General features: G+C 48.5%; 1 protein-coding gene across 3 annotated transcripts in view; it reads right to left on the bottom strand.

Annotated features, from left to right (window-relative positions):
- The window catches only part of SLC4A11 (solute carrier family 4 member 11), a 98,140-nt gene extending 83,904 nt beyond the window's left edge, over positions 1–14,236 (bottom strand). For 2 of the 3 annotated variants that reach the window (XM_058803083.1, XM_058803084.1), the window contains exon 1: positions 9,291–9,516. In XM_058803083.1, coding sequence (XP_058659066.1) covers positions 9,291–9,516 — 226 coding nt within the window. Of the gene's footprint in view, positions 1–9,290; positions 9,517–14,023 lie in introns of those variants that run through there. The other variant, XM_058803085.1, reaches the window with a different exon arrangement.
- Positions 14,237–14,678: the final 442 nt, after the last annotated feature.

The raw sequence follows: 14,678 nt of genomic DNA, 5'->3' as shown, positions 1-14,678 counted from the left end.
TCAACATGGTAATGCTCCAGCGTTTGCCTGAAGTTGCAGAAGTGTTTCCATGAAGGATAAATTTTCCTCCAGCCTGTAAAGTGCAGGGGTTTCCCCACTGCACACCCTCAGATCCACCAATCCCATGCCTCCCGTTTCTTCCACTCAGGTTTTCTTTCAAAGGCTCCAACAGTTAAAGAAAAAAAAATCCAAGCAAAGAAATTTCAGCAAGACAAACGCTTCTAGAGACAAAGCTGGAAAGCACTACCCCAAGGAGCAGAGATAGAGCACAACAACTCATTCCTGTGCCTCTGAGTGGTCTCAGAGAGGTCCTGCCTCTCTTCAGACTCCTTCTCACTCATCACCTCCAAGGACAACCAGACTCTCCAACTGTTCTCTCTATCCAAAGGCAGAACAAGGTGTCACCTTCCACTGTCTGCCCAAAAGCACATGGTGCAGCTCTCTTTTGACAATTTAAGCCATGCTCTTCTTTTCTAAACATTAATTTACTCCAGAAAATAACTTCCCACTGCCACCCCAACCTTATTCCCTGCAGGGATGCTTGTTAGATGAGACTAAATTGGAGAGGCACACGGTGTTACCACTTCTTTCCTTCCTCAAAATGAAAATTTCTGAGCTTTCTGAGCACTGAATTCAGACGTGAAGAGCTGAAGTGCTGCAAAAGAGAAAACAAAGCTGCTTTTTCCAGACTCAAGGATGCAGCTGAAGATTTCATGGCTAAGCCAATACCCTTTGAGCTGAGGCAACAGCAGCGACCCCAAGAGCCACCAAGGCAGAGGAATATGAGAGAATCACAGAATTATCTGAGCTGGGAGTTAAAAGACCATCCAAGACTCTGCCATGGGCAGGGACACCTTCCACCAGACCTGGATATGACATTTATTTTTAACTGGCAGCAAAGTCAGGGTTGCTGTTGTTGTTTAAGGTGCTGGGATGGAACAGCTGATCTGCCATGGGAAGCACCAGACAAGAAGTGGGTATATTTCCTGATTTCTTACATTCTTATCATTTTTACATTTAACAACAAACCCCTGCCATGCCATCATCCATTATTAAATTCCTGTGCACACTGCACCTCCAACTAATAAACCCATTTTGACTCTCTTGTTTTAAAGTTAGCAATAAGTTCCCTTGAGCCTTGCAATACTGGAGGATTATGAATAAAAACACATTCTCGGGATACTTGGGTAACTCAATTACAATGTTCTGGTGCTGGCATCTTCCAAATAAACAGCCCTCTGCAGCACAAGCCTTATATTGAAGTGAAACAGCTCTGCAAAAGCTTTCTACAAGTACTGCCACAGCCTGTGGCATTTATGGCTTTTTTTGGCTTAAATCTGTAAAAATTCTAGTGCCTTGATAGTTAATTGGAGTTTGTATTGAGACAACACCAGTTTGAAAGAGGTACTAGGGAAGAACTTTTTTATTTACATGTCCTTTAATATTGGCAGCTCTTGGGCTGTCTGTAAACATGACCAACTTGTACATCTGGAAAATTTAATTAGCCCAAAAGTTCTGATCAGAAAACATCATGTAGCTTCATTGTCCTTTACTCAGGGTGTGCTCCAATACCCCAATTTCACAGAATGGTTTGGGCCAGAAGGGTCCTTAAAGACCATCCAGCTGCAGCCCCATATTCCAACAACTTCCACCAGACCAGGTTCCCCCAACCCCGTCCAACCTGGCCTTGGACACTTCCAGGGATGGGGCAGCCACAGTTTCTTCAAGAACCTCAATTTTCATCATTTTTGCTGGAGCTCTGAGGACATTTCTCAGACTCATCAGCACGTGCAATGTCCTGCCTCAAAGCTGATAAAGCAAAACACGTCAGACTATGAGTGAGAAGTCACCACAAAAATCACTCATTTGTGCTGAAAAAGCCTTGAGACTTTGTCCATTTCCTCCCAGGAAGAATTAGCAATTATTGCATCATGCAGAACTGCCCAGTCAGATAACTGGGCAGAAACGGGATGGGTAACTGGAAAGAAATCAATTTCCCAGAAGACATGCAGGACTTGAGCTTTGCAGCAAGGTTTTGGCCACTTCCAGCTGACTCCAGGAGTTCACTGAATGCAAAATGAGGAATTTTACAGTTAAGTTGCACCCCCTCAAACAGATCCAGGGATAATTCCAACTTGGACAAATTCATGGTCTCATCCAAGGCTTCAAGCTGGAAGATGATGCAGCTTCCCCCATCCAAAGCTCCCCAGTCCTGCTGTTCAATATTAAACTCTTAATAAATTCTTATTCTTTGCTCTTTCCACCCCAACATGAATTAACACCCCAGGACAAAGGAGTCCTGCACAAGAGATCTGGAAGCTGCATTCAGATTCCTTAGCACCACAATTTGGAGCAAGGAGAGAGTCACAATTTATGTGCTTTAAATACCCAATAACCAAATGGTGCTGCTCCCCTTCTCCACCCAAAGTCAGCAGCAAGCCAAACTTCAGAGAAAAATCACACACAGAGGAAATAACACCTCAGGGAAAACCTGTAGGAGAGAAGGAATTTTTTAATTATGTGGAACATTGACTGAAATGGAGTTTAAAAATCTCAGTGTGCAGCAAGAGCTCAACAGGAGGAGGATGAGGAAGCCTCCAGCTCCTTTGATAACACAAATGCATGACAACAGAGCAGGACAGGAGCTTGTCAGGCAGCAAATCAGATCACAGACGAGACGAACAGCTCCAAATATGTCAGTATTACAGTTTTTCTCCAACACAGCCTCTCTTGTGCTCTTAAGACAAGAGATTCTGGGAATTTTCAAGAAGAACCGAACAGCACAGGCTCTTAGTGGAGGCATTCCCTGCAAATCATTTAAAACCACCCAAGTCAGCAAGAATTAATGGGCAGCAGCAAGCAAAAAGCTATTCTGGCTGGAGTTGCCACTTCTCATTTCTATCTACACCTTCAGCAGCTGATTCCTTCCCACAGCTCCACCTAATTCAGCTGGAAAAGGCTGGTGAGAGCACAGCTCCTGCTGGCACAGAAATTGGAATATGCCCCTGTGCTGCTGGGCTGGGCAATCACAACTGACAGACAGACAGGAGGACAAGAGCTGGAGATTTCACTTGTTTTTCTCCATGCCTAGAGAGGTGTGACCAAAAAAATAGAAGGAAAAAAATCACAGAAGTCAGGTTTCCAAACTGATCACTGTAATTCAAGTAAGATCAGTGAGGGATGCTTGGAAAGGAAAGTGGAAAGGTAAATGGTGTCTGATGCTGCCCAAACACGGACCCTTCCCTAAAAATCATGGAGAAAGGCAAAGGAAAACATCAAAGACAAAAAGACCTTTTGTAAGTGATCAGATGGGGAATATCCACCCTGGGAGTCCCAGGGAGTTTTTTCTTGAAGGGTTGAGTCAAGATCAACTAATGGAATCTTTTTAGGCACAGCTTTGCAGCCTGGCTGTCCTTTGGCAGTGCAGCCACACATCCATCCCCAGCAGAGCCTGAGGGGGACAATCCTCCCTGCCCAAGGCACAGCAGAGCCCCATCCCTGCCCAGCTCAGTGCCAGGGCTGCAGGGAAGGGCTCTGCAAGGACAGAGCCAGCTCCACAGGCCCCAGCTGGGATCCTGCTCCCCGCTGGTTCCACCCATCACAGACAGCAAAATATCCTCCCAACACAGCTCCCAAAAACACCAGGAGAAGAGCAAAGAGTGGGCAGTGCCCCACAGGGAGAGGGCAGCTCCCCTCTGCCTGCATCTGCTGCCCCTCACCTTCCTCAGCTCATCCTCATCCTCCTCATGAGGCTGGGAGGAAAAAGACAGCCCCTGAAGGGAAAAAAAGCCCAGCACACCTGGAGATTTAACACAGAAGGGTGACTGGCATCACTGGGTAACAAAACAGGGATATTCACTGCAGATTTTTACTCAAATGGGTTGATTAAAACATCATCTGCATGCAAATATCTACAAGAAATCAACTCATGAGGTCCTGAAAACAGTGTAGGAAATAGCCATGCCCCAGAAAGATTTAAATCTACTCCAAAGCTCTTCACCCCAGTAAACTTTTGGAAGATGAAGTGCTGCTCAGAGCAGACACTGAGGAGGAAGGTGTTTTTAAATAGCCCCAATCTGAAGGCAAATTATTGCTCCAGCCCAGAGACCCAGACCTGCAGGGACACAGGCTTTGCCCTCCTGATGCATAAACACATCCTCCAGAAAACCTTACAGGAGAGAATGTTTCTGTTAAATCACTCTTTAGAACTCCCTTTATGTTTAAAATAAAGGAACCTGAATGCTCCTCCTGCCACAGGGATGCATTGATGTGCTACTTATTCCCCTATCCCCCTACCAGAAGTATCCCCAAAGGATTTTCACCATTTCTTTGTTTCCCAGAAGGGTTTCATTCCCCCAGATCCCTGTTTGTAGGACTCAGAAGTCTGGATTATCTAAACTAAACATCACACCCCTTGAAAATGTCCCATTTCTGTGATTTTTGGAGAACACAAAGCAGTCCTCTGACATTTCCAGGGCTATCCTGAGTCACTTGGATATAAAGTTTTGCTCCATGGATTTATCTAAACAGTGTCCTCCACCAGAGTGGGATGACATCCCAGGCAGCAAACACAACTCCATGCCTTTGAGGCTCAGCAGGCACTCAAGGTTCAAACCATGGATTATTTGCAAGGAGCTGGATATTCCTCTGAGGATGGAAATGGTGTGGGGAGGTTTTAAGTTATGCCACGGGGCACTGTGGTAAATGAAACCCCAGAACTCATTTTCACAGTGGCTGGCTGGGAAAAAATAAAGCATCATATTGAAAGGATAAAGCAGGAAGCATCCTCTTGCCTGCTCCCTGCCAGGCAAACACCCACCCACACACAGGCTCAGGGATCAGACGTGGCTGTTTTCAAATCAAAGCCTTTTCCTCACTGCATTGAACAATTCCCCTCCTCAGCTTCCTGCAGCTCACCCATGCAATAAAACCAGCTAATAAAGAGTCACTGGGTGCAGCAGTGACAGCTCCCAGCACCCCAAAAACAAAAAAGCTGTTTGGATTTAGCAGGAGCACCACGTTTTCTAGGTTTACTCATCACAATTTAGCCCACCCAAACAATTAATATCCAAGGCTGCCTCCCAGAGGTGAGCTGCAAGAGGAAGGCACCCTGCACATCCAGAGCCATGCAGGATATCCACTCCTCACCCACTGGATTTCTTGGCCAGCATTTCACAGGTGAGCAGGACAATTTCAGCAGCAAGGCACCAACAACATTTGGGATTTGGCTGTTGGACTAGTCTGGCTATTCTCCCCCTTTTTAGTTTGTTTTTTTTGGGTTTTCTTGGGTTATTTTTACTTTTTTTTTGGAGGTTTTGTTTTGCTGGACCCTCTAAAAAGCGATTTAACTCTCACAAGGATTTCTTGCTTAAGCACTACATGGAGAGACAGCAAAACACCTCCAGAGATGCCACAAGCTGGCAAAGGCCCAAGATCAGGCCAGTTGAGGCTCTTCAGTAGACTTTTCCTGAAACATTTAAATAATTTAGAAAGCATTAACTCTTACTGACAGCTTCTCAAGCAGCTCTTTCCCTTGCAGGGCCCTATCAGAAGCCTCATCACTCTTAATCCAAAAGAAAAAGAGATACTGCAACAGCCCCAAACCTTTGTTAGGGTTGAAAATGGATTTTTAAAAGATGCCCGAGATCTTTTTTCTCTGTTGAAATGCCTTCTTTGTACAGGCAGATCTTCCAGAGGCCACCACCTGCCACTTATCTGCAGTGGCACTGTGTAAACAATGCAGAAATGGTTAAGAGACAGTCTGACAACATTTCACTGACTTGGGGCTGTTCAGGGTGCGAGCTGCTCCCTGTAGGGGTTTAAATGTTTAAATACTGTAAAAATTAGGAGTAAACTGGTGGGAATAAGCCTTTCTTGGGGGTTAAGTGGAAGAGATGCTGCAGCACCACCAGTGTCACTCTGGAACATCCCTCCCTCCTCCAGGGTACCAGGGTCATGTTTTGGAACAAAGTGAATTTCTAGAAAGTTTTTTTCCCCCTGCTATCTTATCACCACCAGGAATGAAAACAGCTGCTGAAAAGGCAGCAGTGGCTGAGCCAAGCTTTAACAGCAAAGTTGTTCCTGCATCCCTCCCTACCACCATCCCCCAAAATCACTGGATGGAACAGATCTAACCCACAGAAAACCAGAAGTTAAAGCCAAACCTAAGGTCTGTACTGGAAACAGAAGCAGAGCACTGAACCCAGCCACCTGATCACCCAACACGTTTTCAGCTGTGCTTCTCATCAAGACTCAGAAAGAAAAATTTCCCTCTGCCACAAAAAGCAAGAACAGCCCAAAAGGATCCCCAAATGGCCACAGAGCTGCACTCTGCAGCCTCAGAAACAGGGTCTGCAGTTCCCACCAGCTTCAGCAGGACAACACCAATCACCCCATGCAGTTTGGGAGCCATAAAACAACAGCAGTGACAACAACAACAACAACACAGGTGGGGGGGAGAGGCAGCAGCACCAGATCCCATTTCCCAGTCCATCATCAATCCAAAATTAAAATGCCCCAGTCCAGTGATGAAATAACTGCAGACTGACAAGCTGAGAGATAATGTTATTCATTAGGATGTTGTTTATGGTTCCTCTACAAGGCTTCCACAGCTACAGCACCGGGGATGATGTTTGGGAGCATTTCAGACACACCACATACATGATTTTGTCTCCACTCAGCACTGCACTTCCCCCAAGTGAAACAGCTCATGGAAAGCTCACTGACAGGCTGGGAGGATGTTTTGCCATTAATTAAGAGAAAAACCAGAACAGAGAAGCTCTCTTCAGTGCTCATCTCCCCATGCATACATTGAAACTAAATTCAAACCCTGACAGCTAGCGCTCTGGTTAATTTAAATGGAATTCAAAAGGCATTCTCCATCCTTAAACACAGAGACACCCAGCACAGGCAATAGATATCATCACCAAGCACAGCAAAGCCCATAGAAAATACATCAAGCACTGCCTTACTTTAGTGAATTAAATAATTCAAGAGCTGGCAGAGCTGCTTTTTCAGATTTCCTGACCAAATGCATCACCCAGCAACAGCAGCGCTTCAGCCTGGGAGGGGTTTTAAGACCACAACTTACCTGCACTACTTCTCCAAGAGCCACAGATGCCTCTGCTGCCCTCAGGGCTGCTCCCCCCAGCCAGCAGCACTTGTCCCCAAAGGCCACTCGCTCAGGTGGCCAAGGCAGAGCCGGCTCCTGCTTTTTCACTGGCTCCAACATGAATCCATCCAGAGCATCTTTGTCCCTCACTTCCAATTGGCGAGCGGCGGATGGGTGGAGTGAGAGCGCGACCCATTAGCTCCCAGATGGACACCTCCAGCCCAGCTCTGCCAAACCCACACCTGGGCAGCACCTCTGCACATGCCACCACTGCCCCAAACAAGGATTTGGGATGTGTCCTCCTGCAGCCACCCGGATCCCACCAGCTCTCAGAGCTGTTTGCCTCCAGGAGCAGAAATAGAGTAGTTAAAGCGACGCAGTGCTCCAGAGAGTTTTGCTGGATGCAGGATGGAGAAAGCTCCTGTGCCTCCTTAAAAAAGAAAAAAAGCTCTGTGTCAGCCAGAGCTGAAGTGAGAAGATGCTGTACCTTACAGAGAGAAGTACAGGGAAAGCCAGAGGATGAAAAAAAAGAGAGGGGGGGAAAAACCTGCTGCTGAGAGGGAGATAGAGCAAATTCCTTAAAGATACAGCTGCCGTGCCTGCCGGGCTCTGCTGCTTCATCCAGCTCAGCTGCACGGCAGCAGCAGTGCAGGGGTTAATGCATGCATGCAGTGGAATGAGAAACAGGGCAGCAAGTCTGTGCTCCAGCAGCAAGTTGCAGAAATTAGAGCTGAAAGACCTCACCTCATCCGAGGGGACTTAAATCCCAGCCTGTGTGCCCAGCACTGGACTGTGAGGTGCCTAAAAAGCTTTGGAGGGAAGATGCCACATCCTTTCCTCCTGCTCCAGCCTGTTCTACACTGCTTCACTTTCCTTACAATTCCAGATTTTCAGCACAATAAGCCAAGTCTCCCCCAGAGACTTAAACCCCAGAGGAATGGTCTAAGCTGGCCAAACAAACAAACAACAACCAACCTCCCCAAAGCAACATCAACCCAGAAAAGGCAGAACCCTAAAAGAATAAAACAGAAATAAACAGCAAATTATCCAAATGCTGGCAAGGCTGGGTCACTCCCCTACTACAGCAACTCTGACAATCCCTGTGAGTTCAGTAAAATAATTCCCAGTGATGATATTTACCAGAGCACGGCAAGGGGAGGCAGCACCCGGCTGGGGAAGGGGCATCCCTTTAGCAGCCACAAGCCCCCATCCCCAGGCCCTGCCCCAGGCTGGTTTCCTCTGCACAGAACCACAGGCAAAGCGTGTTTTTAAACACCTCCCACGCCTTTTATCTGCTGAGACTGCTCAGCCAGTCTCCTCCATTTTTTATTTTTTTTTTCCCTTACCATGCCACCTGACGAGCTTTTCCAGGTAAGGCACATCACAGACTGGAATAAGATGCTAAGGAGGTAAAGCGTGGTTCAGAAAGTGGAAGAGACCCCTGGAGGTCTCCAGTCCCACTCCTTGCTACACCTTTAAAGAGAAATCAGGGCAATACAACACCAGATATCTTCCCCAAAAAAAAGTTTTATAGGAAGTTGAGACTCCCATCCTTAGGATCAGCACTCACAGAGCTCAGCTCCTAAACCAGCAGGATTCACCAAGTTCCCCATATTACATTAAAGCAAGATTTGAACCAAGCTGGAATTTTTAAGGTAACTCCTCACAGTGAGACAAACCTGCACAGAACATCTTCAAACCTTCCTGTATCCCCACATCTGATACCTTCACTAACAGTCCAGAGGATCCCTGACAGCATCACAACCCCAGAGGTGAACTGAGCCCGCTGAGCCTCCAGCAGGTATTTCAGGTTTCACGCAGTGCCGGATCCATTTCAGCAAGTGAACAAGCTCATGAAACAAAAGACTAGCTCAGATCAGTTTCTATTTTTAATTTTTTCCACGCTGAGGTTGTTTATCAGCTCTCCCAGAGCTGCTCCTTGGTGGAGATGCCAAACTGTGCGACCAGGACAGCATCACCACCACCACACCAATCATCCTCAAAGTCCCACCTGCTCCCATCTCCAAATCCACCTCAAACCCCACCTGGGCTGCTCTGCTGCCCTGCCCCAACCCTTCCAAAGTCCCACCTGTGCTGCTCCCATCTCCAAATCCACCTCAAACCCCACCTGGGCTGCTCTGCTGCCCCATCCCAACCCTTCCAAACCCTGGGCACGCACCATCCACTGGCCTGCTCCACCTCTGCTGCACCAAATGCTGCGGCCACGGGGCCAAATCCTGGGAAGAGCCAGCACTGGCCCCAAACTGGCCATAGGGAGAGCGCAGGAAGGTGAGCCTGGGGTAGCAGAAGGACGCCGGCTCCATCAGCACAGAGAAGAGAGGAGAGCCAGGTACGAAGCAAACCGCGTCTCCCTTCGCCTCCTGCAGCGCGTACTGTTGGGACATGCAGTCTCAGAGCCTTCTCCCAGAGAAGTTCCTTTTTTTTTTTCCCAAAGGATTTAGTGCAAAAATAATAATAAAAAAAAAAAGAGTAATAAAAGAAAGCCCAAAGACGCTGGAGCAGCCCCGCTGCTGCTGTCAGAGCCCAGCAGAGCACACTGGCAAGGCAGCGTCTCCAGCCTGTATTTAAACGCCCCTCTCAGAAAGCAGAGATGCAGCACAGGAAGAGACAAATTCCAGCTCTGCGTCGGGCTGATAAGCCAGGTTTATAATATTCAAGAAGTATTGGCATTACTACAGTTCCTCCCCCCCCTCCCAACCTCCTCCCGCAACGAATATCTTGTGCAGGAGCTTGTTGTGCACAATAAGCAAAAAAAAAAAAAAAAGGGAAAAAAAAGAGCCCAATCCCTAAAAAAAAAAAAAAGTAGAAAAATCAGCCTGTTCCGGTGGGAACAGCCAACACGTTGAATAAAACAAACACACGCGTGTTAAGCCCTGGGGACGCAATTAGGCTCGGAGCAGGGGGAAGAGGCGTTTAACTCCTGGAAAAGGAGATGGCAGAGGAAAAGGAGAATAAACCTGGTGCCTCACGCCTCGTCCCATGGGATGGCACATCCCAGGGGGGCACTGCAGAGTGCCAGCACCTGCCCCAGCACCAGGACGGGAGGAAGGTCACCTCATCCTCCTCCCAAGTTGCTCTGTCCTCCTGATTTCCACTCCTGAGCCCCTCTCAGTGGGTAACACCCAGCAACAACTCCACCTCCACTGTTTGCCCACCTGAACACCTTGAGACAAGGGTTGCCCAGTTCTCAGCATTGACCAGCTGAGATCTCTCCACCAGCTTCAAATCGTGGTTTTCCCCACCACAGCCCCCATTAAGCACTGCTGGCATCCATCCCACTATGGCACAGCCCCACCAGCCTTTCTCTGCCACTTCCATCAGCTGGGGAACCCCAAAGAACATGTTGGGAAGGATAAAGTCCTCACCCAACACCAGCACAAAGTGTAGCCCACTCCAATGCCTTGCTTTTCATGTTTTTCTCCTGGTGTTCTTGCACTTTCTCAGCAAATCTCAGAGGATTGGCACTGCTCTGGCTTTGTTCCCTACCCAAATCTCCTCAGGTTCCCTACCCAAGCTCAGAGCTCAGAACCTCCTTCAGCAGCAGAGGTAGAGTGAAGCCCTCAGTCCTGCTGGTTTTAATTGGGAGTCAGAGCCAGGGATGAATTTAGAAAGAGGGAGTAGAAGAACCCATGGAGCAATGAGTGACAGCAAAGCCCTTTGATGGCACAGCCAGCACTGACAGATGCAGGAGCCCTCGGTGCTGTGCTCTGCAGAGAGCCTCTGTGAGGAGCTCTGCCCAGAGCAGAGCTAGGAAGTTGTATTTCCACTAAAAAAGAGGAATAAAAAACAAAACTTGATTTTCAGCATCGCCAGGTCCCAGCTCAAACCGCTGAAGGAGCTGCTCTGCAAACTGCACAATCACACAGCACTGCTCAGGTTCAAGTAAGGATGAACTTTGAGGAACTGCCTTGGCATTCCCAGTTTGGATGGGAATAGCAAAGGCAGCTTGGACTTAACCTGTCCTAGATGTCTTGACAAGGATTTGCATATTTAGAGGGTAGATAACAGCTCCATGATGATGATGATGAGTTATTAAAGTTTCCCAGGCTTTGTTTCCTCTCAGGGCAATCCTACACAAGGAACCAGGACTTCTCCAGAAGTGGGTTCACATGAGGAGGAGGTAACTCAAGTGCCACCCAGCTTACTGAAACAGAAAGGTTCTGGGAACCCTGTGGCTTCCCAGAGACACCTCAATCACAGCACACTATTAGAATTACTAAAAAAAAAAACAAACCCAAAAAAGCAGCTTTCCCCAGTTAATGTGATTTAACACCTGTCCTTAAGCATGAAGTACCTGCGCAGAACATCAGTGCAGTTCTGCCAGGACAGAATTGGAGGTTTTAGTCTTACACAGGCAAATAAAACAGCACCAGGCTAAGCTGGGTAATTCTGGACTAAAACCCAATTTTTCAACTAAAGCTTCACCTTGAGCCTAACTCTTACCTCAGCTGCCTCCTGTAAGAAAGATCAAACCAAACAACAAGCAGGCAAATTGAACAGCACCAGGCTAAGTCTGATAATTCTGGATTAAATTCCAACTCTGAAGCTAAAATCTGACCCTAGCTCTTAGCTCAGCTCCCTTCTGCTGAAATATCCAACTTCTCACTGACACTTTCCTTTAAGCCAGCGCAGAAAACTTCCCTTGCAGATCCTTTCCCTTTGAAACCCAAGACATCTTTGTTTTCACACTGACTCAACACAAAAATAAAGCTTGCTTTAATAAATGTTTACAGCCTCAAATGATTTACTACAGCTTTACTAGAAGTCAAGCCACTCTGAACTTACACACAGATATCTTATGCCACCAGGTGGGTCAAGCGAGGGCTCCACTTAAAAAAACCCCAACCCTTCCTTTTTATCTGCATTTATTTAAACAAGCTGAAGCATTCAAACTGCCAAGGAACAACAGGAGAGCCGGAGGGGAACTTCCTCTGCGGTCCATCATTCTTAGGGAGCACCAACTGTACAAAAGCCACAGATATTTCAAAACTGGAGGGCTCTGGCTGAGACGGATCAGCCAACAAATCCCGATTATAGCCGGGAAGCGGCGACGCGCGGCTCGCAGGGGGGTGGCAATCACTGAGGTTGCTGTGCAGACAGGACTCCAAGTGTTGCCTCGCTGTTCCAGCCTCCCAAACAAACCCCAAAAAAGCAGCCACAAACCCAGCATCAGTAAGCCAGGTGAGGCACAGCTGGGTTTACTCAATCCTGGCTCAAGCGGTTTATCCCGTGCTGCAGCACTTGAGGAGCAGGAATTTGGCAGAGGAGGGACAAGGCTGTGCTCACACCTAGAGACAGTCCAGGAAAAATCCTGCAAACACTGAAATAACTTGGGGGAAAGGGGGAAATTCCCTTGGATTCTCCACGTGCAAATCTACACAGAGGAGCTGTGGCTGCCCCTGGATCCCTGGAAGTGCCCAAGGCCAGGCTGGACAGGGCTTGGAGCAACCTGGGATATTGGAAGGTGTCGCTGACCATGGCAGGGGTGGAATGAGATGTATTTTAAGGTCCAAAACCCAAACCTTCCCATTATTTTCTATTCCTGCAGGACAGCCAAAACCTTCCCACGATTTTTGACTCCTGCAGGACAGCCCAAACCTTCCCGTGATTTTCTGTTCCTGCAGGACAGCCCAAACCTTTCTATGATTTTCTGTTCCTGCAGGACAGCCCAAACCTCTCCACGATTTTCTATTCCTGCAGGAATAGAAAGCCCAAACCTTTCCGTGATTTTCTGTTCCTGCAGGACAGCCCAAACTTTCCCCTGACTTTCTATTCCTGCAGGACAGCCCAAACCTATCCATGATTTTCTACTCCTGCAGGACAGCCCAAACCTTTCCATGATTTTCTGATCCTGCAGGACAACCCAAACCTATCCATGATTTTCTGATCCTGCAGGTCTCTAAATGCCAACACGGCCGTGAAAAAGCAGCAGAGCTAAGGCAGAACATCAGCTCTAAATGAAAACTTTTCCATTAAACCGGAGCGGGGAAAGCTCCGGAGGCACAAACCCTCCTGGAACACCGATCCTCACCCGAGCTGCGGGGACAGCACGGGTGACAAAGCTGCTGTGCCACCTACAGTCACTTGTGGTCCAGCACAGAGTCCCTGCAGCGGTCCCTGTCACTTCAGCCGGTGTCACCCGGCGCTGCCGCGGCCATGCCGGTGAAGGAAGCGCTTCCTCTGCAGGGCAGCGGGGAGACACCGCAAAAATAACTCTGAAACTTCACCCCAAATCACACAGCGCATTTAAACCCTTCCTCCCTCCGCATTTTAGATTAACTCCTTGCTGGGGGTCTTCCCCAGCGCGCACAACTGTCCCAACTTTTCGCAATAAAGTTTCGCTTTTTCTACTTATTTTCTCCCCCTCCTTTTTATTGCGGTTTTTACACCAACACCAAGTCAGGCAACCTCATCCGCTCGGCAGAGTGAGCAGCACCCGGTGCCCTCCGCCCCATGCTGGGTGCAAAGGCGACAAAGTGAAAACGGGGCATAAAACACCCCAAGAACAGCCAGACCCCAATTTTCCATCGCTCCTTTTCCCCTCTGTGTCCTCCTGTCCCACCGCATCCCCGGGGCTCGAACATCCAGCTCTGCACAAGCAGCTCAACTATAGGAGTGTCAGCAACAGAAAAAAAATAAAACTAAACTAAACTAAAATAAAATAAAATAAAAAAGAAAAACCAAAAGGGAAGATTTTCCAACCCGCATCCCAAGAGGGAAAACCAGAACACATCCCCCTCTCCAAGCCCACCGCATCCCGCCGCGACCCCTGCGCTGTGCAACAAGCAAAATCCGGGGTGGCAAGCGGGGGTGGCAGGGGGACAGCCGGGTCCCTCCGGTCCCCCCAGACCCCCAGAGCCCCTCGGAGCCCCTCAGACCCCCGTCCCTCACCGCAGGGCTGGAGGTGGAAGAGCCGCCGGGCTGCCATGGCCGCGCCGCTCATCCCGTCCGCACCATCGCCGCGCCTTCGCCTTCCCCGCCGCCGACGGGGGAGGGGGGGGCAGAACTTCTTTATTTATTTTCCCCCGCCGAAAATAAATAAATAATGAAGAAAAAAAAGAGAGAGAGAAAGAGAGACAACTGGGTTTTCACACACCCCCCCCCCCCCGCACGCGCGCCAATTAAAATAAATAAATAAATAAAATAATAATAATAAAAAAATAAAGCTGGAGAAAGTCCCGAGCGAGGAGCGCGGCTGGGAGGGGAAGGGACAGGCGGTGTCACAGGCGGCCGGGTCCTAAAGCCCGCCCGCGGCCCCGGCGGGGACAGCGACACCGCAAAGGCAGATCCTGACCGCAGACCCCTCCTCGGGGAGCCTACGGAATTTTTTACATAATATATTGCGTTGGAAGGGGTTGGAAGGACCTCAATGATCATCCAGTTCCAGCCCTGGCCATGCAGGGACAATTTCCACCAGCCCAGGTTGTTCCAAGTCCCATCCAACCTGGCCTTGGAACTTGCAGGGATCCACAGCTCCTCTGGGTACCCTGTGCCAGGGCCTCACCATCCTCTTATTGAAAAAATCCTTCCTAATATTAATTCATAT

Source organism: Ammospiza caudacuta, chromosome 4 (genome assembly GCF_027887145.1).
Source record: "Ammospiza caudacuta isolate bAmmCau1 chromosome 4, bAmmCau1.pri, whole genome shotgun sequence".
Lineage (NCBI taxonomy): Eukaryota > Metazoa > Chordata > Aves > Passeriformes > Passerellidae > Ammospiza > Ammospiza caudacuta.
This window is presented reverse-complemented; position numbering and strand designations above follow the sequence as displayed.